We start from the raw sequence: 24,898 nt of genomic DNA on the forward strand, positions 1-24,898 counted from the left end.
CACTGATCGCAGCTGGAAGAAAGGGGGCTCTGTGTTTGGTCCCAGCTGCTTTGTTTCAGAAAAACACTTTGACACCAGCAGTTTGGAGTTCTTAGCCAGTTTTCTTGCTCTGAAATTGTATTTGCAGTTCTGTTCCAGCTGTTTTTAAACCTCAGGTTGCAGTTGATAGAAAGAAAATGCCGTCATAAGATTATGTTACTTCTCTGCATATGATGAATTAGAATTTTAGAAAGTTACTGTCACTCTCTTGCGGGACCTTTTAATATGACAGAGAGTATCTAGATGCACTCTGAAGTTGTATGGTCAGGAATTTGCCTGGTTCAGTTCTTGTGCATGGTAAAATAGCTTTGATTTCTGCCATGTATGTACCCTAGACTGAATCTAAGTTGCATGATTGAATAGGTTGCATTAGGCATTGATTTATCTGAAAATATTAAAAGGATCTAGAGAAATGCATGCTCTGCGCTAGCTGCTTTGGGCATGAAGTTATTTCTGAAGCTGAGGACATGTTGATTTGGACAGGTTTTCTTCCTGCCCCACAAGAGATAGCTAACCCTGTTTTACTCTGGAATTTATGAAATGCATTTTTATCGTGCCCAAAACCCAAATCTCTCTGGACAGTTAACAAAATCAAATACATAAAACAAAATAGTAAAACCAATAAAATCACTAAACAAGCAATAACAAACAAGACCATCTCCCTTAACTGAGAGCACTAGAACCAAGGATGTCTTCCTAGGCAGTTTTCCCAGTAGGAACAATAAAACCTCCCTGCTTATAGAGAAATTGGCAACCTCACTGAATGATGGTGTGTCTTGTTTTGCTGGGATGAATGTAATTCCTCCCCATTAATCCTCTCATGGGTCCCCATCTCTGCTACCACAAGTTCTGTGAGCCTTCAGGAACCCCTTGGGTCTGGTGGGTTTAAAAAAACCCAGATACAGTGGTTCCTTGGCTCATGAACTTAATCCGTTCCGGGACTCTGGTTGTGACCCAAATTGGTTGTGAGCCAAGTTAAATTTCGCCATAAGGTTCAATGTAAATAAGGTTAATCTGTTCTTTAACTACTTTTTTTTTTAAATCAGAAAAATGTGAAGCAAAGTGACAAAGAACAACAAAGATCGTGGCCATCTCCCCGCCCCACAGTACAACCCACGCCTGTCATCCCTGCACACGCCCATGAACCCAGCGTGCTGGTGGGGGGGGAGACGGGTGCGAACGCGAGCATGAGAGATGGGCGTGAATGCAGGCGCGCTTGTGGGGATGGAGACAGGCATGCTCATGCTGGGGGAGCGGGGGAGATGGCTGAGATTGTGGTTGCGCTCGTGCAGGAAAGACGGGTGCACTCTCTGCCATCTCCCCCCCACCGCCCCCAGCACAGTCGTGGCCATCTCCCCACTCGGGGTGTGGGGTGGGGAGATGGCCGCGATCGCGGTCGCCACCCAATGTGGAGTTCGCGGCCTGAGTCAAAATGTTTATGAAATTTTTGTTCGCGACCTGACTTGGTCATGAACTGAGGCATTCGTGAGCCAAGGCACCACTGTATGGTGAGGCAGGTTGCAGTGACACCCTCTGCCCATGTGCAGAGGCACCTCCCCCCATGTGTTTTATATTTTTAGTGTTTTATATTTTAACTGATGTTTTGTAAGCCGCCCCGAGGCTTCGGCGAATGGGGCAGCATAGAAATTTTTAAATAAATAAATTAAATAAATAAATATATGCCACACCCCAAATACAATGCAGATAAGCTCCCATAACGCTTCACAGGCCTCTCCTGTTACTCTTTATAGCTGGTGTCCCTGGGGTGAGCGTGTATCTCCTTTGAGCTCGCTTTCCTTTGCCCCAGTGGACGGTTCCTCATTCTGCCTTCTTCCTGTTTGTGCCCATGGAGTGGCGGGAACAGGACAAGGCTGGAGATGGTGCCTAGTTAATCTAGTTAAGGTAAAGGAGAACGGACAATGTCATTATTGGCACTAAAAATAATGTGCATTGTGGGAGTGGGGGGGAGGGGAAGAGAGGGGGAGAGAGTGCTTAGAAAGAGCTGTGTGTCCAGCATTAGTCATACCTGGAGCAGACCCATGGAAAGGAAGGATGCTTCAGTTAGACTAGCATTGGATGCAAACCAGTGAGTGAGAATGCACCTTTTCAGTCATTTCATGGCATCCTCTGCATTTTCCTGAAAGGCAATCTTGACATGATGCTTCTACTATACATGAGTCCCTCATGGCTGTTGTCAATGGGAAGCCATCTTCTTTCACGCCTATTGACCAATCAGTGCCCCTCCCGTAAGGGTTGCTTCACACATGACAGTGTATGCCGAGCCTGCTTTGCCTAAAAGAGCATTGGGTAAAGTGGTTAACCCCTTGCTGTAGTGGCTTGCCATGCCAGTGTTGCTCCGGTTGCCACAGGGAGCAAAAAAGCAGCCTGAGGTGTTTGCTCCATGAAATTCAGATCTCCTGGCATGGTGCAGGAGGATCGCATGTGCCACGATGGCTTCCACTTTGCCACCTTGGAACGAGACATGTGGCCTGCCTCTTAAAGTGGCCTGCTAGCATTTTGGTAGGTTGTGCTCATAGGGTGGTTTTTTTCCGGGGGGTGGGGGTTAACTATAGCTTTTCCTCTTTGGTCATCTGCTTTTCAGGGCAGTAGAAACTTATCTGATTTGTGCTGAGGAAATCAGGAATCTTTACTTTGGTACAAAGAGCAGGCTAATTGGGCTAAGCCTCCCTTTCTCTCCACCTCTGGCAAGCTTGCAAGAGAAGGAGGATGGAGACTCAGAAAATTTAAGGAACGACAGGTGTTTTTCCCTCTCTGCTTCAATATGTCTCTATCAGTCTCTAAGTTCTCTACACTGTTCCATTGCCAAAGGCAATCTGAGGGTGGTATATACATACATGAGAGGGATTCCTATCCAGCTCCAAAGGCTTCTGTGATTGCCAAGGGAATTTGCATTTGGGAGCAGGCTAATGGGTGCACCTGGCATTCCACGGGCTGAGGAAGGTGTTCCAGAGCTGTGGCTCACCTTGAGCACTGGGTGTGAATGGCCAAAGCTGAGGACCAAAAAGACACTGATTTCCCTACACTAGTTTATATGTGTGGATGCACATTTAGACATGAGTATTATTTAAATGGCATAGAAGACTGACTGGGTCACCTGTGTGTCTTGATCAGCCTTGGGATGCAAGTGCTGCTGGCAGGCCCAGCACGTCCTTCTGGTGGGTCTTCATCTTTAAACTGGATGTGGACTGGGCAGCCCTTCAAATAGAGGACACCTTCCAACAGAGGGCAGTCCTCTGGAAATTGTTTGAGTGGAGTTATGTGCTCCGTAAAAAGGGGAGTAGCTGGCCACCCTACGTTCAATCTCAATTCCTAAACTGAAAGTAACGTAAGAAGAGTCATGTTGCATCAGACTCAGGGTCTAGCTACTTCTGTTCACACATTGGCCAAATGATGGGATTCCACACACAGGATGTACGTTCAACAGCACCTTCTTGCCCAGGTTCCCCAGCAGCTGGTGTGCATAGGTACCCTGCCTCTGATCTGGAGGTAGCATGTAGCCACTGATCACCATCTCCTCCATGAATTTGGCCAATCCTGGCCACATCTTAATGGACATTGGTGGCCGTCTTTGCAGCTTGTGGAGTAAGGACTCCCGGAAGATCTCTCTGCTCAGTGAGTTCCATATGAGAGTTGGCGTTTCCAGCAAAACTGGGCCTCAGCCAATTATGAACCTATCTTAATAACCTTAATTAATCTCAGGAGGAACCTGGCAGCCATTGTAGGGACTGCATTTGTGACAATAGTGCATATAGGCTTACCAAAAGCTTGGCAGCAGTGGCACAGGAGAGGAAGTTAAGCCTAATTCCCCCACCCCAAAAGACCAACTCCCACCCATGCACACACATTTTATAGTTACACCCATTCTCAAAATTTCCACTCAGATGAATTGTGCTGCTTCCAAAGCGGGTCTCTGGAAAAAATGAAGAGAACCCTTCTGTGCCCCTCCTTTTCCTGTGGACCAAAGGGGAGGAAAGCCATCGGCAAGCAGCTTGACCTGCCTTGTTTATATTGGCAGCATTCCCCACTGCCCTTTGGCTTCAGATGGGTTATGAGCTGAGGGAAAGCAACCTTTTGGGGTCCAGGCCAAATGACACTTGTGGGCATGTTTTCTTCTTTTGCAGAGTGCGATCCGACAGGCCACCCTCAGCAACAGAAGGGTCTCCTAGTGAGAATGTGCGAGCTTCTTGCTCCTTTCCCCTATCCAGGAGAAATGGTCTTTCCTCACTCGAGGGGCTTTCTTTCCCATCTGCCAGCCTGCGGAAAAGATACAGCTGCCTGGGATTATCCTAATAGCTCACACATTTAGCCCCTATTTAGCTTTTTAAAAATCTATTGAACTATTCAGTCTTCAGCCAAAATAAGCTCCCAGCGTGGCTAACAAAGATTAATAGCAAGGTGGACTCTGTCCCCAGACTAACAATCTAAAAGATACAACACAGAAGGAGAAAATGAAAGGACAAGACTTCAGGGCTCCTGGTTTTAAAGTTCTTAAGAGGTATTCCCTCTGGTAGGGAGGTCAAAACAAACTCTGCAGCTGTTCCTTCTCTGGCCCATCTATGGATCTAAGCTGGTGCCCCCGGGTCGTGAGGTCTGCCCTGGGAGGGGGGTGCAGTTTCTGGCTTTCTGGCCAGTGGATGAGGGCAGAGTCTGCGGTCCCGGGGAACTGTCAATATGCATGCAGCGTTCTTCCCCGGCATGCAGTGATGTTCCAGCCAGCAGGTCCATATCTCCATATTTTAGTAGCAATCACTTTCTTGCTTAGCTGCAAGCCATAACAAAACAGGAGGAATGTTCAGAAGTGAGCCACCAAGTTAGCTCTAGATTTCCTGCCCAGCCGTGCAAATACGGCCAACTTAATTTTCCTTAGCAGAGAACAGAAAAAGCACCGATTCACTGGGTGTAGTGATTTTTTCCCCAAGTTTAACCTCAGACAGACCATTTTTGCATGAGTTCTTACACAGAGGACCCTGGGGGACATGGTGGACAGCATCATCAGGGATGCTGTTAGAAAATATCCCAGAACCTGCTCCCAATGGTCATTTCCTGTAATGGCCTTGTAAGAAACCAGGGGGCGTAATATTAAATCCTAACCGCAGGAGCATTCCTATGCGGAGTTAGGGTCGCAAGTAGGCGATGTTTTGGTCACCTGCCAGGATGCACAAATGCCATCTAGAACCTTTGCAGTTGGGCATTCATAGGCCACGGGGGGATCAGTGCTTGCCCCCCTGCCCTCGCCCCAAAGGGTAGCAGAGACCAACAGGGGAATGGGCACTGAGGGCCACTGTTGGAGCTCTTGGGGGTTTAGCAGAGCCTCATGAGGACGGGGAAAGCCCATGGAGCCCCACTGCGCAGGTGTCCATGGAGTCAGGCCTGGGCTCCTGCAGGACACAAATCTGCACAAAATGTGCATGTGCCGAGTTAGAGCTATATATGCAGAATGAGAAATTATTGCTGGGATTTATTTAAATTCCACAGAAGGCAAAGGCAGCCAGTTAACTACCTACCTTAAATTACCCCAATTAAGTGCCACATGTGTGCGTGTGAGAGAGAGGGGGGTGGGGAGGGAGAGATGGATGGGGGGCAGGCCTAGGGATTAATGCTTTCCTCCCAGACTATCCCCCATGGCAATTAATTAAACCCTTCAATAGCACCCATTTAAATGCCGTTCGGAGGCTTCACTGCGGCATTGTGGGGAGAGCTGACCTGGGAAAGAGAGGATTAACCTTTCCCTTCTCCGCTGCCTCCATGGCATTGTCTCCCTCCCACTCCTGGCACTGAAGCATGGAAACAACTTTCCGTTCATACCAGTGGACACTCACTGCTCCTGGACAAAAATATTGGCTGTTGCCGTGCGCTGCCAAGTCATCTCCGACTCAGGGCGACCCTAGGAAGGAAAGCCCTCCAAAATGTCCTGTCCTTAACAGCCCTGCCCAGGTCTTGTAACCCCAGGGCTGTGGCTTCCTTTCTGGAATCGACCCATCTCACTGTTGGTCTTCCTCCTGTTCTTCTGCCTTCGACTTTCCAGAGGATGATTGTCTTGTCCAGGGAATGTTGCCTTCTTATGATAAGTCCTATATAACATAGATACAGGGCCCTGAAGAACAGGGTTGTGGCTAGGCCTGAACGGGCCGGGGGCTAGCGACTCCCTGAATGCCAGGAGCGGGCATGGACGCTGAAGGCAAGAAAACAGTCAGGAGATGGGAGAGGCGGGTGGGAGCCAGGCCTGGGCATCTAGGGCAATGTGTCAAATGCCCGTCCTGAAACAGAATCCAAACAGTTTCAGGGGCCGAGTGGCCGGGAGGACTGCTTGCCTGCTAGGAACGGTGCAGCTCCTCCCCAAAGAGCGCTTCCCCCAGTAGAAGCCTGTGTCCCTTCTCTTGAGGGGAGGGGGGAAAGGGAGGGGCACAGCAGGATGGGACTGCGCTCCCCACCCTTCCATCCACGGCTGTTCTGCCCTTGATTCAGGCACCAGTGCGTCATCCTGGACAACGCCCACCTTTCATCCTTGTACTTCTGTCAACCTTCCTCAAGTGCCCTCCTGAGGGGAATGGCCAAGAATGATGGGAGTTGCCGTCCCCACACAAGGACTGCCTTTCACACAACATGCTAAGATACCCGGGTTTACATCGGTAAGCTATCTGGGCTCCAGTCTTTTCCAAAAAGGGATGCAGCCCTTCAGCCAAAAGAGGTTCTGCAGCCCAGCTTTAAGGTGACCTTGCTGTGGTGGTTTTTAGTGCAGAGTATTTACCAATGTAGCTTGGAAATATCAGAAGGAATCGGAGCCGCCTCATGCTTATTATGTGGAAGATGCTGCGAGTGGGTCGCCCCTCAGCCCTGAGAACCAGCGACTCACTGATTCAGGATGCTGAATGTGTGAGGGGAGAATGCAAACCCCTACAGCCTCGCTGAGGCATTGGGCATTGATGTGCACTTTGGTGTTGTGCCCTGCTTTCCACCCCTTCAGTGGAAACTACAGCCTGTCACACAGATGTCATGAAGGGCAGCCATGTAAGCAGGGTAAGCGCTTGGCCCTTTAAAAGGGCAGAAACGCTCTTTGACTTTTGAGAGGGAAAACTTCAAACAGCCTTTGAAATATTGGGGTGATGGAGGGAGGGTTTCTGTTGCTCGTATTTAATTTTTTGGTGAGGGGTTGATCTTCGGGCTATACACCTTGGTCTGCGCAGGGGTGGCTATCAGGATTTGAATGGAACTCCTGCACTAAGCAAAGGGCGTTTGCCTTTAACTGCAAAGTCATCCCGTGCCTTAGAAAATGCAGAACATCTGCATAGTAAGCAAAAAGATCTCTTTGATCTGGTGACTTCCACTGCCTGCTTCAGAGCCATGCAAAGTCTCTTTGCTTTGCTTCAGTGACTGGAGAATTGGCAGGGGAGCAATTTGAATGAACAAGGATGTAAGCCTCACTTTGAGTGAGCAGCGATAAAGCTGTCCAGGCGCAGTGTCTGAAACAGCTGGAAGCGACCTTTTCAGGAGACTGCAGAGGAGGGGTGGACATAGCCTCAGGGCAGGCAGCCGCTCCTGGCCCGGGTCATCCTCCTCTTCGAGAGGCCCCAGTGTGGCTCCCCATAGGTCTTGCAGGGCCAGGAGGACCAACTGCCCATTGTCTCTGGGCCAGGGCCACCATTTCTTTCCCTGGGCCTTGCTCACCTCATCTTCTTCTCACTCTTTACATCCGAGATCCTAGGCAAGAGGAGGCAATGGGAAAAGGATCACAAGCCCATAGTGCCAAGCAGGTGTTTTGGACTGCACCTTCTGTCGTCCCTAATTATGAGCCGCTCTGGCTTGAGGAAAGTGGAGACATGAGGTGGGACACTCAGTGGCAGCTCCTCATTTGTGCAGCTTTATCCCAGAAGAGGTGTAGTCAGTCTCTCCTGCGAGTACTTGTAAGTCCCACTTCCAAATCCTGCGAAGTACTACGTCCCCTTCGCTCAGCACAGGTTAGGCCCCGTCTGGAGCACCGCATCCAGTTCTGGGCTCCCCCTTTTAAGAAAGATGCAGACAAGCTGGGAGGGCTTCAAAGGAGGGCAGCAAGCACGGTCCAGGGACTGGTAGCAAAGCTCTGTCGGGGGAGACTGAAAGGACTGACCATGTTTAGCCTCAAGAAGTTTGAGCGGAGATCTGATGGTAGCACTTGGCAAGTATTTGAAAGGCCGTTACAAGGAGGAAGGGCAGGATCTCTTCTCGTTCATCCCAGAACGCAGGACATGGAATAATGGGCTCAAGTCACTGGAAGCCGGTTTCTGACTAGATATCAGGAAACGTTCCTTACTGTTCGAGCAGCACAACAATGGGACCAATGACCCAGGGAAGTCATGGCCTCTCCCACACTAGAAGCCTCTGGACACCCATCTGAGTGGGGTGATGTAACTGGGAGTCCTGCGCTGAGCAGGGGTTGGACCCGATGGCCGTCTGGCCTATTCCAACTCTACTATTCTATGATAAATTAATGACCTTGTTCACACAAACATTGGCTTCAGATCTGTTGGTTTTGATGTTTTTAGGGTAGAAAATTACTTAAAACAGTTTTATTCTGGCAGCAGGGTTTCAGTTTTTTACTGTTACTGATTTCAGATTTTTACTGTTTTTGTTGAGTGATACTGTAAGCCACTCTGTGCTCCTTTCTGGAGAAAGGACATAAGAATCTTAAATATACACAGAATCTTAAGTATACACAGAAATATAATGGGAACTGTAGTGCAAAACATCTGTACAAGACCAGGTTGGGGAAGGCTACCTGTGGGAGATCTGTTTTAAGATTCTTAACCGCTCCAGGCAGTTTTGGGCTCCCGGTGCCAAACAAGATAAGCTTCTGGGCCACAGTCCTTGCCAAGCCCTGCTCCCTACATGCATCTCCCCACTGCAACCCCCAGGACTCCTCCAGCAGTGTTCTGGGCAAGCGCGACACCTTTTAGCAGCTGGCAGGGGGCCCACATTCTTTTACCAGTTTTTCAACTCAAGCTGCCTGCACTCAGTATTTCCCCATGTAAAGAAAAGGGGACAGGAAAAACAATTCTCTGACAAAACTTTATTTATTTCAATTTACTCCCCCCTCCACCAGTCATTATTTTGCAACATTAAGACAAGCATTAACAAAATGGCAGGGTCATGACTCATGAGTCCTGTGCAGCCGTGGGGTTAAGAGATTTGATCCCCCCGAGGGATCCGAATCGTTGCAACTCACCGTGCCTCCCTGCTCCTGGGGCACACACACCCTGGGACTGCAGAGAGTCCAAAGCACCTGGGGGCAAGCCGTACTCTCCGATTTTATGAAGCAGGTTATCGCAAGGCAGCCAGACGGACGCTGGGGCCATCTGTGCATGGCTCACGCCAAAGGAATGCCTGATGCGCAGGCATCACGGGCTCAGGGGTGATGCCACACAAGATTGATTGTAGTTTAGAGCTGACTTTAAAGCACAGGAATCACAAGTGACCACATGCGGAACATTCTTCGTCATCAAGGTAGGAGTGTCTAAACAATCATTAAAGCAATGGATGGCCTAAAACCCGAGGTGCTTACAAGAAATCTGGATGGTCATCATCCACTGTTTGGCAATGCAGAAAAATGACAAAATGTGAAACCGTTATAATTTGTATTCCGACCCTAAGCATGTCTGCCCAGTGGTAAATCCACTGAGCAAAGTGGGATTACTTTAAGTAATTATGCTTGTCTGCAGGTGTAATTTTCTTTCTCAGAAGGCTACACTTCTAGCCCTTGTGGAGACGGATTTAAAGATGTGTAGGTGGTGTCCGCTAAAGGTCCAGCGAGCAGAATGGCAGCGCATGACTGGATACAAGAATTCATTCTCTGTACCTTTGTACGGGCCCTCCTCCAGCTTCTAGATTACTGCAAGGCTGCCCCCAAATTCCTACAGCACCTCCCCAAGTTTGAACAGCTTAAACTCGAGGCATGCATCACCCTAAGGCTCAAAAAGAATTACTGCACCAAGCTGGAATGGGAGACTCAACACCAGTAAAAGGAAGGCCTCCTTCACCCAGGGCACAGTTAAACTACGGAATTCACTGCCACAAGATGCAGTAGTGATGCTGCCAACGTGAATGGCTTTGAAAGAGGAACAGATGCATTCATGGAGAGTGAGACTGTCAGCCGCTTCTCATCCCAAAGGCCATATGCTACTGCCGGTAACCAGAGGCAGCATGCTGGGGAACATGGGCAGGAGGGTGCTGCTGCACTCATGTCCTGCTTGCCGGTTCCCTGCGGGCGGCTGGCCGGCTGTGTGGACAGAGTGATGGTCTAGACGGACCCTTAGTTTGAACCGGCGCAGCTCCTCTTCCATGCTTGGCCTGGGTTCTCAACACGACAACAGTCACACCGGATGGAAGACAAAGCTGGAATGCGTCACGCAGTGCTTAGAGCCTGCTGCCGCCAGCACTCGTCCTGCCTATTTTCCAAAGCTCCACAATGCTTTTTCAAGTCGTCCTCCTGGAAAGCTAAGTGTGCCATGCCGGATTGGGAGGTTTTCAGCAACACAAAAGATTTGAGCACCCTTCAAGAAAAGCTTGGCTGCCCCACTTTGATGAAAGCCCCTTGTTCAGACAGACACAACGTGCCCTGCTGGCTTCGCTGCCCACGCGAAAGAAAAATCCCACGGAAGTCTGCCCTCGCCCGAACTTAAAATGATCATTTCAACACATTGCCACCGCGCTTCCTGAGTCCGCCTCCCATTGCAAACACATTCTCAGTCAGCATTTCACCTTTTTCCCATGGTTTTCGATGGCCTCTTCCACCACAGTGTCATCTTCTTCAATTGTCACCTTGACCTTCTTACCGACCAAGTCAAAGATGTCTTCAGGTGCGCATCCTTTGGGTTCACCCACCTTGACTGTGAGCATGTCCAGTGTAAGAGTGCTCCCTGCGGGGATCCGGACTTTGGCGACAATGGACTTTCCCAGCTACAAAAGGAGACGTTGATGGAAATTACATCAGGAAGGAGCAGTCCTGCGTTGTGTGACAAGTGATTTACACAATGGGGACTTTGCAACATTCATGGTCAGGACCAGAAGCCCTGTAGGCCCAGGTATGACCTTCCTGGCTCTGTTTCTTGCATTATGTTAGACTAGAGGCAAAGCCTAGGAGGCTGAACGTATGCCTTGACATGCATTCAAGCCATGTGAGCAAACAAGCATGCCTGCTAGCAAAATCTGGGGTTCCCCAGCTGGCCACAGCCCCTTCCTCTGATCATCTGTTGGCACCCCAGATTTGGGGCTGGCTTCTTCCCTTGCTGAAAATTTGACACTGTATTCATTTTTTTTTAAATTGAAAGTCTCCCAAGGCTTAACTATCAGCAGCAAGAACATCAACTTACATTTTTTGGCTTCACCACTTTTGCCTTTGGAAGAGGTTCTCTGGCAATACATCTTCCTCTAGGTTTGAAAGCGACTCCCCACCCACTAAGCTGACATTTCAGGTCCTTTGGCCACAAGCGTAGCAAAAGAAAGTTAGAGCACAGGCCAAAGTGGCTACCAGCAGCTCCATCCCACGGCTTGCTCCTCCACATGCGATATTCAGAGCCAAGCCACCCTGGACAGAGCTGAAGTACCTCTCAACCAAATGCTACTCCTAAACACTCGCCAAGTATTGTTTCCAAATGGGATCATCTCACCTGGGGGCTGCTGCTCCCAAAACGAAACAAAACAAAGGCTTTTTGCAGACTCTTTGGGCACATTCAAGTCTTACCAACTAGGGAGGCAAATTACAGAGAACACAGTCTTGTGTGTATTTTATTTATATTTAAAAAACGGGAGCAATTGCTCCAGTGCTCCTATGGGACACAGGTAACTCTTCTTACAAGCAAGCACAGCATCCAGGAGCATCTTGTAGGATCCCTTCCATGCCAGCATTAGGGATCCCCAGTGAAGGTCTTGGTGTGGGGAATATCCCACGCTGGCACTCAAGAGGACAGAATCTGCCCTGTTAAAAAATGCTACTGCAACCCCTCCACCAAACTGGTTTTTTGGTGGTAACCATACAGCAGTGGTAATGTGAAAATGAGGCCATGCTGGATTACAAACTTCCATGCTTACCAGCCACTGAAAAGATGGAACCAGCAGAAAATGGAGATGATGGAAGATGTACAGTGGCTGACAGAAAAGAGCCTTCCCTTTGGGTTGTACTTACTGAATGCTCGCCTTTCTTCTGGTGAGCTCAAAAATGGTACATGTGGGGCTCTCATGTGGTCTCCCATCCAAACACTAGCCAGACCTACACATACTTAGCTTTAGCAAGATGGCTGCCATTTGCCTTCAGGCCATGCCCTAGGACTCCCAAAGTTCTTAAGGCTTTGGATAGTTAATCTATGATCACAGCTGGCAGCCCTACTAACAGCATTACATACCTAGGTATGCATATGCTTGAACAGAGTTACACAACCACTCTGACCCCAAGGGCCACATGGGGTGGCATCAGAGGGCTGCATGCACATGAGAATGCAAGTCTGGGGTTTCTCATGCTAGCCCTAGCACAGGGCCCCCTTCCTTTATCTCTTGATCGGCCATCAGAGAAGGAAGAGCAAAGGAAGCTCCAGGCAGCCCTGCTGTGGAAGAAGATGCAGAGAGAGCTTGTGGACCACCTGGAATGGCTTGGTGGGCCACACTTGTTGCTTCCTCGTGCTACAAGCCCACCGCTCTGTTACGTAGCAACAGCTATGCAAGTGCTGCTGCCATCAGTAACCAAAACTGCCAAACAACACCCCACCATGGAAATTAATTCAAGGTAAGCGACCGTGCAGGATTACCTTTTCACTGCAAGCCACTTCACAGGGCAAGAGCTGCTTGACGGGAGAGCCCATGGCTGCCTCCACCAGCCGGATGCTCCTTACCAGCTCTGCCAGCTCTTTTGGCTCCAGGGATGCCTGATGATCATTCCCCTTCCAGGTCTTGTCCAGCGTGATGTGGCGTTCCAGGACCTTCGCACCCATAGCGACGGCGGCAACAGAAATGGCTATGCCGGTTTCATGACCGGAATAGCCAACAGGAATATCTGGGAAGACAGAGCGATACTCCTAGAAGAACAGAAATGTGGATGTAATTAACCAAGACGTCTGTCTTCATGACATGCAGGATATGGGACAGCTAATCAGGCACAAGCTCCGACGTGACATGAAAGAGTTCAGCTGCACTTCTTGCACAGGTTCCTCTGGTCAGCAGCCCACATACTTCGGTATTCTGAGGCCCACTGGAAAGAATCGGTAGGTTGCAGCAGGCTTGGCTTTATGTGCCTCTACGTATGGCTGGAATGAATTCCTCGTTACTCATGTCTGGTTGTCTTCAATGAATGGGATTAGCAAGCAAGCAAATTTATCAAATGAGTCAACATCCAGCATAAGTATTAACAACACAAACTGGAAACAAAATAATTATATCTACCTTACAGCATAAAACTAGCACAAAGCATGGGATGTTTTAAAAGTTTATAAAGCCTTTAAAACCTCGTGTAGTTTACAACTATTACTTAATTTAATCAGACAAGTTTACTTTCTTTTTGTTTGCCTTGACTGCAAAGAGAGCTAACTGATCAGAGCCTTGAAGGAAAAATTCATTTTAGTGTTGGATGCCCAATTTCTCATGCATCCAATGCTAAAACGAATCTCCATTTCTCATCTCAAGAAATGGAGATAAACGATGTTCCCTACCACCGGGATGGAGCCGATACTCCAACAGACAGTGTGCCAGGTCTTCCGCTGCAGGTGCACCACAGATGTACAATCTATCCTGTGCTGGAATGTCTCCAAGTCTTCCTTGTTGCATCATCAAGTCCATTTGCTCATGTCAGAAAACAAAGTATGAGCCCCTTGCATTAAAAAGACAAGATAGCTGTCTTACTGCAATTGGGTTTTGCCTTTGCCAGCCATCTCATAGACCGCTCATAGGTCTATTTGTGCTCTAAGATCTTAGACTGTGCTTAAAGGCCTATCTTACATTAAAAGTGAGATCACTAAAGGCTCCACACTGAAGCTCTAATTTAAAGGTTATTTGGAAAAAATCAGACCACCAAAATTTTCCATATTTAAGACCTTCATCAAGAATTAAACAACCTGAGATGAAACTGGCTTCTAATTCAAATTCTGCGCTAATTATCTGAGCCAGAGAGGCTCTTGATGCTCCTAGGATCAGGCATAAAGCCCAATTCTGAACCCTTGCTATGTTCGCAACATAGGCAAAGCCAAGGGATTCTGTACTGAAGTTTAACCCTGATGGTGTTTTTGCCTTATGCACCCTCCTTGATCCAGCATTCCTATAATTTAGAAGCCCAGTTGGGGACAATGCACATATAGCTGGTTTCAACTCTTTTCTCCCAATTTTAGATGACCAGGATTCCCTGGAAGAAGAAAAAACTAAGCCCAAATAAAGAAATGAATCCACTCATGCTGTTTCCTCAGATTCCAAAATCTTCACACAGACACACACAAGTCATTTTCTGACTGCAGACACTAAACGTTCTCTGTTGTCTATACAGGCCCATCCGCATTGCTGATAACAGATTCATATCTGCATATAAGAAAATGTTTAACCAACCTATCTTAATGTTTAACCAACCTTGATCCTGTAATGGTGAAACTCTATCATTAATATAAAAATTAAAAAGAAATGGTGCAAGGGTACAATCTTGCTGGAATCCTTTCTCTCTAAATTTTATTTGCGAAAGCATGATTCACACCAGTTTCAACCTTCATTCATTCAATGCCTGTATAAATGTTCTTTATGCGAATGAGAAGTTTCCAATCTATACTTGCTTTCAACAGTTTTCCCAAAGGAGTTTTCTATTTATGGAATTAAAAGCAGCACTAAGATCAATGAACGCAGCAAAGAGCTGCCCACCCTTCACAGTTTATTGGATATCAAATGGAATAAAATAAAACAATTGCCAATGCCAGACCTTCCCTGCCTAAAGCTGATCCGCTCTTTTGCGAATTTCCTTCTGCTCAGAACACTAATTTTTGAAAAAGAAACACAGCACACATTTTTGCAGGCATTTCAATTAAACCAACAGGCCTATGATTTTTAAGATCGCCTCAATCTGCTTTCTGAATAACAAAGCCACACTTCTAAAACTCTACCTGTCAGGGTTACATCCTGTATTAATTATGGGGGTAAGCAGGTCAGCTAAGAAGGCAGCGCACCAGTCTGCATTCTCCTTGAAGAGCTCAGGGGGCATAAATTCATCACTCAGTACTTTATTTTTCCTTAATGACTATATAAGGGGCTTAATTTCCTGCAAAGTAATAGGAGCCCACATAGGGAAGTTATTAATATTCCCAAAATATTTTCCACGTATGATGCTTTTACCTTCGTTTAGTTCTTGTTTCTAAAATAAATCAACATAAAAAAACTTCTCAAATGAAAGTATAGGTATTTCAATAGTGTGACTAGATTCACGTAATTTAGCAGAGACCAGATGCCAGAAAAGGCTGAATTTTTATCCTGGGCCTTCAATTTCAAACCTGCCCACCTTTTAGCAGCATAAGTACCTTTCTTGTGTGAGTTTTTTATAATTTTGCCTGAGATTAATCATGAAGATAAACCTTTGTCATCCAGAGTGTTATGTACTTTTCTCATTTGTTTTCTCAAATGCTTCCTGAGTTCGCCGCACTCCATAACAAACCACAGAAATTTTAGATTCATTGAACTGTTTGATCTTGCCCTGGTTAATAGCGAGCAACTGATGATGGGCACAGGTGACCTGATAACTGTGCAAGACAACCTCAATATTCACTTCAGATGAACAGACTTTATTCCCCAGGTCTGTGCCAACATTTGAGTTCAAATTCGGTGCACCCACTTGTGGCCACCTCAGTCGTTTGTCAGACCCTGACGCCAGGCCCTCTGCCACCCGCTTCTCTACCCAGGTCACCGATCTGAAATCAGATCCCAAAGTTAGCTGTACTGATACGAGTTGACGATCACTATCTTCTCTGGTATTTACTGTGAGGCCAGAGAGCTCATGCGCATCTTGTCTTGCCGCACAAATATAATCCGTAATGCTGCCTTCACTGCAAGTGGAATCTGTGCAGGCATGGAGGGATCTGGGGCCATCAGGACCCAACATCCGAAGCCCAGCTGTATTCAGTGGCCTTAGAAGACCTCCGCCAGCGTCTTTCTTTTGAATCACCAGACAGCGAAGAGTAGATCTCTTAAAATTCATCCCGGAATCCCCACTGCTCTGTAAATTTTGCAGGTGTTGATCCAATCCTGGCACTGAAATCACCCTCATGATTCTAAGTGTGTTTGGGAATCTTATACTTAAATCCTCCCTGAGAAGGTAAACCTCAGGGTTATAATGCTGAGAATTTACCAGAGGAATACAGATATTTACCAAGGTTAAGATTGAACCTGGGGTACTTAGCTTAATTATTGTACAGTTTGATGCTAATGTCAGTCACCCTTTTCCCTTCCCATCCTAATTCTTCCTTACCCAAAGTCACCAAGCTAGCTATTGCTCTTGCCTTCAGTTTTCCAGGCCAAACCAATCAAAGTCAGATAAAAAGTCAGTCAGATCATTACTAAGGTAACAGGCCTTCCAGCCAGTTCCATTCCAAGAAAGGATTTTGACTGCAAAATTATGGTAAACATTTTTTTTAATGTTTGATGGAAATCGTGATTATTTTTCTTTGCCATTCTCTATCTGGGAAATGAAGGGGAAAACTGATGGCAGAGACCTGGCTCCCTACACAATACAACCCAGTATTTCATTCATCTCAGTGGGATGAGAATCCAAGAGGGCACCTCAGGGCAGCTCCCACACCTCTCCCAGTTTTGTCCAGTCCACCCAACACCTCACTGACCGTTATGACTCGAAGGTTGACATCTTCAGGCTGAAGGGGGTACGCACTGGTGCACTGGAGGAAGCAAAAGTTCGGGTTGATGGGCTTCACCAACTTGTAAACTTGCTGCATTGTGCTCATCGACTGCATCCCGCTGGATATCACCATTGGGCGACCTAGAAGAAAGTCCACAGAAAGCCCTTGCCATTTCACTGTGGTTGCAGTGTCATTTCAAAGCATTCAGTTATATCTACAGATGGATTATTTGCCAATGAATTTCTGTCATTTACAGCCCTTCCTCCTAAATTGGAGCAAAACCAATACATTTTTGTATCACTGAATCCATAGTGTTTGAGAGCCAGTATGGTATCAATGCTAGAGGACTGTTACAGGACCTTAGAAATACGGATACTAGTCCCTGCTCAGCCATGGAGCCAACTGGGTGACTGTGGACCAGTCACTGAGTCTCAGCCCAACCTACCTCACAGGGTTGTGCTGATACAATGGGGAGGAGAAGCATCCAGGTCATTTTTAGGCTACTTGCAAGAGGAATAAAGGCAGGATATAAATTTAATAGCAAATACATTGGTGTGCATTTGCATACCCTTTGCAGTCCATGTCATGCATACTTAAGGAAACATATTTGCATATCTGCTCCACCTCAGTCCTCTGTGATCCCTTTGCTGTCTTATAATGAAGACAGGATGGTGTGTAGCAGGGTCTGGTGGTGGCCCTAGAAGCCTTCTCCAACCTTCAATTTACTGTTAGACCTCACTAAAAGACAAAAATAATGGCACGAATCCAGCCAGAGTGGAGTTTCCAACCCTTCTGCGGCAATCCCCATCTGCTCTTGAGGGGTGAGGTGCCTGCAGTTCCCATCATCCCTGGCCTGTATAGCCAATGGGAGTTGTACGTTAATACAGCTGGAGGGCTCCAACCTGTCCACCCTGGTCCTAGACAAAGTGGAGGGGGGAAGAGCTAAGACACCTTTGGTGGTGACTGCCATTTCTAATTAGATTCTAATATAGGAAGTAGAAGGGGGCTTGAATTCAGAGAGTCCCCATCCAGCATGACATGATGACTCAGTCCTGTGGAACTGGGTCTGGAGGTACAAATAGAAACAACCGTCACAACATGCAGCAATTGTTATTTGTGCTACTCCAAAATAAAAATAAAATATTACCTTTTTTGGCTGTCTTTTCCAAATAAGGGAAATTGTTGGTGTCTCCTGATCCTACTTTAAAAAATGGAACATCCAGTTCATGCAGAAACTCTACAGCCATCTATGAAGAGACATTTTTAAAATGTAAAATTTGCAACCCATTCCTCAATAAATACCCCTGCTTGGATTAATGGACTCATTCCCCCCAAATGTCAAGCAACTACAGCCAAACCTAAGGAATACAAACGGATGTTCCTAATCTACCCACATGCATACAGAATGGGGTGACCCGCAAAACCAAGCCAGCAGTCCCCAGTTCTCCTTGCGACTATTTACTTCTGTTAATAAATGCCGCTCATGCAGAGATTCTAACTTGGCAACCTCTGATTTGCTCCATCAGTCATGTTTAGTTTTAGATATTCTTCCCATCGGTTTTATAAAATAAATAATGAACAAATCATCCTTTGGGTAGCTGGAATGGGGGCCATGCCAGCCAAAAACCTACAAGTCAAGTTGTTCTTTCTGACATTTGTACAGACAAACCTCCCTAGGAAGTGCGTGTCCCGGACCTGCCAGCACTAGCGAGGGGCAGAGCAAGAGGGCTGGGGAGAGAACTGAAGGCCAAGGGCTGACCATATCCCAAGTGCTGCTAGGCTCATCCTGGCAGAGCAGAAGGGAGGAGGCAGAGTCTCCCCCAGTGTCGTCCCCTAAACCCAGGCCACGTTCCCTCGCACTGCTTCCAACAGGGGGAAGTCCATCTACAGCAGATCCAGGACAGGCATAAATGAGCTACTCATTTGGGAGCATGCTGGGAGTGGCGGGATGGGCAGGGATCGGGTCCTGCTCTCCCACCATCCTCCACTGACATTCAACACAGGGCAGTGCCCATGTGCCTCTACTGATGTCACAGCGTTAATGTTGGTGAGGCAAAGGCTGGAAGGGGGATCCTACAGGCAGATCCCCACTCCAGGTCAGCTCTCTCCCTACTGCCCTTGGAGAGGAATGGAATCGGGGAGGGCCGCAGAGACCGAGTCCAGTCCCCTGCCCCATGCAGGCTCAGTACAGCAGCTGGCTGCTACAGCATCCCTGACAGAGTCCACCCAACTTTTGCTTCAATTCCACTGGCAAACAAGACGCCCCCTCCCAAGGCAACCTGGACAGCTCTTACTGCTATGAACCTTCTCCAATGTTTAGCAGACATCTGCTTCCTTGTCATTGCCCTGCCTGTGGGAGCAAGAGAGGATTCATCTGCTCCACTTCCTGCACAACACAGAAGGCATTATACTCGGAGGCTACTATCAGGTTCCCCGCCATCTGCTCTTCCCCAGACTAAACACCCCGAACTCTTTCAACAGATCACCTTAGGACCTGGCTCCCAGACCAGTTCGGCATCCTAGCTGCTCTTCTCTGGATGCTCTCCAGCTTGTCAATGGCCTTCTTAAAGTGGAACAACCAGAACTGGGCACAGTACTCTAAATGCCACCCGACAAACACAGACCAGAGTGGGCAGATTACTTCCCATGAACTGGACATTCTGCTGCACTTCATGCAAGCCAAGGCTGCACATGCTTTCTTGGCTGCCACATCACACTACGGGCTCACATGCAGCATGTGATCTTCAGAAACGCTCAGCTCCGTTTCATGCACACTGCGGCCAAGTTAGGCCTCTTCATCGTCTATTTGTGCCTTTGCAGAAACCTAAATGCAAGACGTGACCCTTATCTGTGCTGAATATCGCCTTTTTGGTTTGGCCTGGTGTCCCACCCTGTCAGGAACCTTCTGGACGCTGGTTCTGTCTTCTGTGGTGCTCCTAGCTTGGTGCAATTTGCTATGCAGCCCCTCATCTCCCTAGTGGTGGTGGGGAGGACAGAAAACATCACCTGGCTCCTGGGCATCACTGCAGTCTTAGACTGGAAGCCTTTTCCTGCTTACCCTGGAAGGGAGTCTGCAGAACACAATTCTTCTGAGCAGACATATGGAGAATTCTGCTGCTAATGGCCTCCAATGCTTTAACTGTTTTTCTGAAAAACTAGTAATTATAAGCAAAGTATATGCAATTCAACTGTCATGCATTAGCATATTTTAAAGTATTCCATTAGGGTGAAGCTTTCACTGCAACATTTAAACCTCACAAAGTGTAGCGTATTGATTTCCCCTGTCAACTATTTCAGTTCAACTACTTTTGCATATTGGAAAAGCCATTTAGATATTTATGCATCATGAAAAATTCACAGGATGTGTTCCTTAAAGTTTGTTTATTAAATGCAGGTCAAATCAACATGCGAGGCCTGATCTCAACTGCTTGAAGTCAGTAAGGGTGCAATCCAATGGCTTCCCGATGCTAATTGGAGTCCTAGCTCGAAGATCCTGCAGGGACTCAGAGCTGGGACCCTGGCGGCAGAGCCCCTGCGCCACCCCTCTTGCAACCCGTGTGGAAGGAACCACGCCGGCTTGCCTCCCCTACGGCTGTGTGTGTGCCCCAGTGGAAAGAAAAGTGTGTGCGGAGGGAAGGAGAGTGTAGCTAAGGATTTATGCTGATTCTTCCTGACACCCTTCCCTTCCTTTCCACTCCATGGTGCTTTATAACTAAATGGAGGTCTAGCTAAAAATTGGGCCATGAGGCACAGCAGTGGAGATAATCACGACCATGCCTTATTCAGGGTACCTGCACCAAGGACTGCACTGTAAAACATGTTCTGGTTCAAGATTTCCCAGGAAAACTGCTACTATATAAACTGGAGTGGGAAGTTAGCATGTTTGACTTTACAAGCACAGAGAAAGTGATGCTACTGAATACAAAAACTCTCTCCTGGGGCTGGGAGGAACAGGCTCTGAGAAAGGCCATGACTTGGGAAAAGACATTGTTCCAAAAAAAACCTTAATTCATTAGAGTCAACGCCTTTTCTACTCTATTTAGAGCGGGACCGAGAACATGTTGGGAAAAGGGGATCTCATTCTGTGTGATTTGTGTGAAGAGACAGGAGAGCACGCTCTATGTCTAAAATTCACTGTACAATGAAGACAGCACAAAGTGAAGCAGGTACCACTTCACCTGCTCTGTGTGTAATCAAATGCCCTGTGGGAAAGAAGGAAGAGAGGGGGAGACAGAAGCAAGCAGAGAGAACATCAGGGCCTGCTCCCATTGGACTGCCAGCCCATCCAGCTGGGAGATGAGAGAGATGCAGCAAAGATCTCGGGATGCAGGGAGGGGCTGATTCAATTTTAAGCAGTTTGGGAGAAGCTCCGATTATCAGCAAGCTGTGCTCTCAGGCTTATCGCAGAAGATGGGCCCAAGGACATCTGACTAGAGCCCTTCTGCGATGGGCAATAATGCTGAGAACTGTCAGCAGCTGGGAAAGATGGGGCCACAAGGGTTGGCTTGCTGGCATCACTCCAGCCCCAGATGAGTGGGACTGAAAAACCAGAGCCCTTGGTCTCCTGCTGGATCTTGGTCTGGTGAGAGATGCTACTCCCTGACCCAAAGCCAAAGTCTTGGCGGCAGCAGGGCCTGCGTTAGGTAACTTTTAGGTAAGGGTTAGCTTTATTGTTTTACTCCTGTGGAGCAACAAGGAGTCTGTGTGCTTGGCATCGGGATGTTATATATTTCTGACACTTTGTAATATTGCTGCTATCCACCTGCCCCTTCCCCTTTCTGTTCTGTTGCCCAGTCCCCTCTCCTACTGTCTTAATAACCTCTTCTTTAACATGATCTGGCATTTGCATGAGTTGTGGTGCTAAAATCTGGTGTCTTGACTGAGGAGGGTGATCTTGGTTATTGAGCAGGTTTTGGTCCGGCAGTGGTGAGACAGAGAGGGACATGCCATTACAAGGGGAACTAGGGCCATCCCAGCAGTAAGGCCTACTTAATTTTTTTCCTCTTCCTTCAGCATCCCTTTTTCCTTGTGTGCTGTTTCTTTTTGACTAGAAGCCTGCAGGCAGTCTTTCTGTTTTGATGAGTGATTGCAAGCCATTTGCCAATGCATGAGGGATGGCATACAAAAGTTTTAAATAAATAAATAAATAAATAAATAAATTTGATGAGCCTTTTCTGGCTGAAGAGAGGAATATGATGCAGAGGAAGGGCTCTGAAGGTTGGCCAACCAGCAGGAACCCATGACCATGGAGAGATGGAACCTCTTTTCCGTCTCTAACTCCTCTGACCAGTTATCCTGAGGGAATGCCCATATAGGAGCTCCCTCTCCTTATCAGGACATCAGCCAGTTGGAACTGAAAGAGGAGCAATAACCAAGCCAGGGAAGTTTTTTTTTTTTAGAAGTCCAGAGGTTATTTGAAAGGCATTTAGATGAACAGCCTGCCTGCAAAATAGCACGTGGGGGATGTCAAAACTGGCGATTTCTTTTGAATTCAGGGCCCTCCACCTCACCTCATCCATGCCTGACGCTGTGAAGAAAATGCCAATCTCCTTCGCGTACCGCTGCAGCTCTCGGTACTGGTCATGGCTGAGCTCCAGGTGGCGCTTGTGCTCTCCGTAGGTTTTCCCCCAAGAGTGTTTGGAGGTGTACGGCCTCTCCAGTGCTCTCCTATTGAATTTGTACTCCAGTTCACTCTTCTGGAACTTGGCACAATCTGCTCCACATTCCTAGAGAGGCAAAATTGTTACTATGGCTACCAAAAGATCACTACTAGACCATGCCACATGCATGCTGTGCATTCGCACCACCTGAATTTCCCACACTAGTGAAAAATGACAGAGTCCTGTGTCACCCTACAGATTAACGGATTTCTTGTGGGAAGCACTCTCCCTGACTCAGTCGTATTTAATGCAAATAGACTTACTGCCAAATATGCATAGGAAAGAAGGGTCTCAGCGGTTCCCTGTACATATTTTATTTAGCAAATCCCAAACTGAGCTACTCCCATGCATGCATTCATGGATTCTGTATCAGACTTGGCATTTCCAGGCCTGCATTAAAAACAGGTTATGCCTCCATGTCCAATTTTCTTCAGGGTCAATTGCGAATAGAACAGACAAGGGCCATCTAGGTTCAAACCCATACTCAGATAATAAAAACTCACTATGTCTCACCATACAGCAAAAGGGAGTTTCTCCCAATAAATCAACATGAGCCATTCTGGGCTTTTTAAGGGAAAAGTGATGGAAACGTGGTTCATAGAATCATTTCAGCGATGCAGTTTAAAAAGGGGAGATCCAAATGCTCCATAACGGGCTTGTGGCTAACAACCTATCAGCCTCATGATTTACAGTGTACTTTCCTGAAAGATGAAACATCTTGCTGTTAGCTCAGCCAGTATTTTTCCATGCACCCAACCACAGGACGTGCAAGGAGGAAGTACAGTCCGCAGCATCGCTGATCGCCTAGAGACCCCACACCTCGCGAACACTTCTAAAGCATTTTCCATCTCCCAACCCTGTAGTAATAGACCTACTAACGTTCCATGTAATAAAATGGAAATATTTTGTTTCTCTCTCGTCGTCCCCCCGCCCCCGTCCCTGGTTTTGGCCCTTGTTTCAAGTTGCACAATGAGACAGAAACAGATGTCCTTAAGAGGCACCGCCTTGGCAACTACAGGTGTTGGCTTATCTGCCAAGGCTAGAATATTATCATCTTTTAGACTATTATCGATTCGACCATTATAATCAGCAGCAGTGTTTCGGCAAGCGAGCATTACAGGGACATTATCATGTCCCACTGCTCCCATGCAACTTCTACCCTCTCAACCGCAAGGCTACATTACTTAAAAATAAGTAACAGAATAGGGGAGAAGCGGACATGCTGTTCTTCCGCTATACCCCTCGCCCAGCCAGGGCTCAATTTCTGGCGCCCAAATTCCCACTGCCGGGGGTCACCCGAAGCCACGCCCGCCCACCGAAGCCACGCCCCAAGTCGCCCCCGGCACCACCTTGGCCACTCGGATCATCTGCTTGGCGATCCCGAGGTCTCCCTGATGATTCTGGCCAATCTCGGCAATAATAAAGCACGGGTGGTCCCCACCGATGGGTCGGCCGGGGCAGAGCTCAAACTGCAACGGCATCGCGGCGACCTTCCGTAGGAAGCGGCGAGCACGCCCGCGCCTCTGGAAGATCCGGGCTGGCAGCAACCTCACCGCCGGCTCCCCGGCCACACAAGCCCTTCCCTGCGCGCATGCGCCCCGTGCTAGCGTCGCCGAAGAGTAAGGGGACACGTCCCCTAACCATCTGGTGACGCAGAAACGTTCTGCGCGCCTCTTCCAATCGCTGAGAACCAGTTCGTAGCCTCCGGGGCCAATCAAACACTCGCACTCTCACGGAACTCCCGACAGGAGCCAGGGGGTGGCGCACGCGCTCCAGCCTCTGTCCCGAGGCGAGGCGCTGGAACGAGTAGCGTGAAAGCCTCCCTGGCTCATGGCTGGCTTTTCACAAGGCGCTTCCGTTATGCACGATCCTGGATCACCGCCAGCCCGGATTCTTAAGGCTGTTCTTTCTTGTTGCCAAATAGATCTGTCTTTTCCGTTTAGAAACGTGGCATAGAATTTCTAGGTGTGCGCTTTCCGTACTGTAAGCAAGAAGAAAGGGCAAACTGGAGTACATGCACTCAGAAGTGTTAACGGTGTTTACTCTGGGATCAGTCGTGACGACTTCGGTGGGCCTAACTTCTGAGAAAGCACACTTGTCGTCACAGCCAAGCAGGCCTTTCCTGAGCGTGCTAATTAAAGACAAGACCCCATCGATTTATTGGAGATTTTGAGGTGTGCTAGGATTGCAACCTAACTTGGCAAGCCTAGCCATGCTTTAAGCGTGACCATAGTAGGAGAGGACTGAGATCTTACACAGACCTGGAGGGATGTTTCCTTGAACTCCCCAGGGTAGCTCCTAGGTGACTGAAGAACTGTCCTGCATAGTTCCACAGGCGACTCCAGG

The 24,898-nt window shown here is 47.9% G+C and overlaps 1 protein-coding gene across 1 annotated transcript; it reads right to left on the reverse strand.

Moving 5' to 3' along the window:
- Positions 1-9,088: 9,088 nt before the first annotated feature.
- NANS (N-acetylneuraminate synthase) lies at positions 9,089-24,137 on the reverse strand. The gene is made up of 6 exons (XM_044443992.1): positions 23,902-24,137; positions 22,403-22,618; positions 18,040-18,139; positions 16,878-17,032; positions 12,831-13,097; positions 9,089-10,989 (listed from the first exon to the last, which is right to left on the reverse strand). Exons 1-6 carry the CDS (start codon positions 24,031-24,033, stop codon positions 10,780-10,782), a joined length of 1,080 nt encoding a protein of 359 aa, XP_044299927.1. The 5' UTR covers positions 24,034-24,137; the 3' UTR covers positions 9,089-10,779.
- Positions 24,138-24,898: the final 761 nt, after the last annotated feature.

Source organism: Varanus komodoensis, unplaced genomic scaffold (assembly GCF_004798865.1).
Source record: "Varanus komodoensis strain SLA01 unplaced genomic scaffold, ASM479886v1 scaffold43, whole genome shotgun sequence".
NCBI lineage: Eukaryota > Metazoa > Chordata > Lepidosauria > Squamata > Varanidae > Varanus > Varanus komodoensis.

Coding starts and splice junctions, on each gene's coding strand:
- NANS (XM_044443992.1), bottom strand. CDS start 24,033: ATGCCGTTGCAGTTTGAGCTCTGCCCCGGCCGACCCATCGGTGGGGAC. Junction 13,098..16,877: donor TCAACCTTCGAGTCATAACG/GTCAGTGAGGTG, acceptor CTGTTCTTCTAG/GAGTATCGCTCTGTCTTCCC. Junction 10,990..12,830: donor AAGTGGCTTGCAGTGAAAAG/GTAATCCTGCAC, acceptor CTCCTTTTGTAG/CTGGGAAAGTCCATTGTCGC.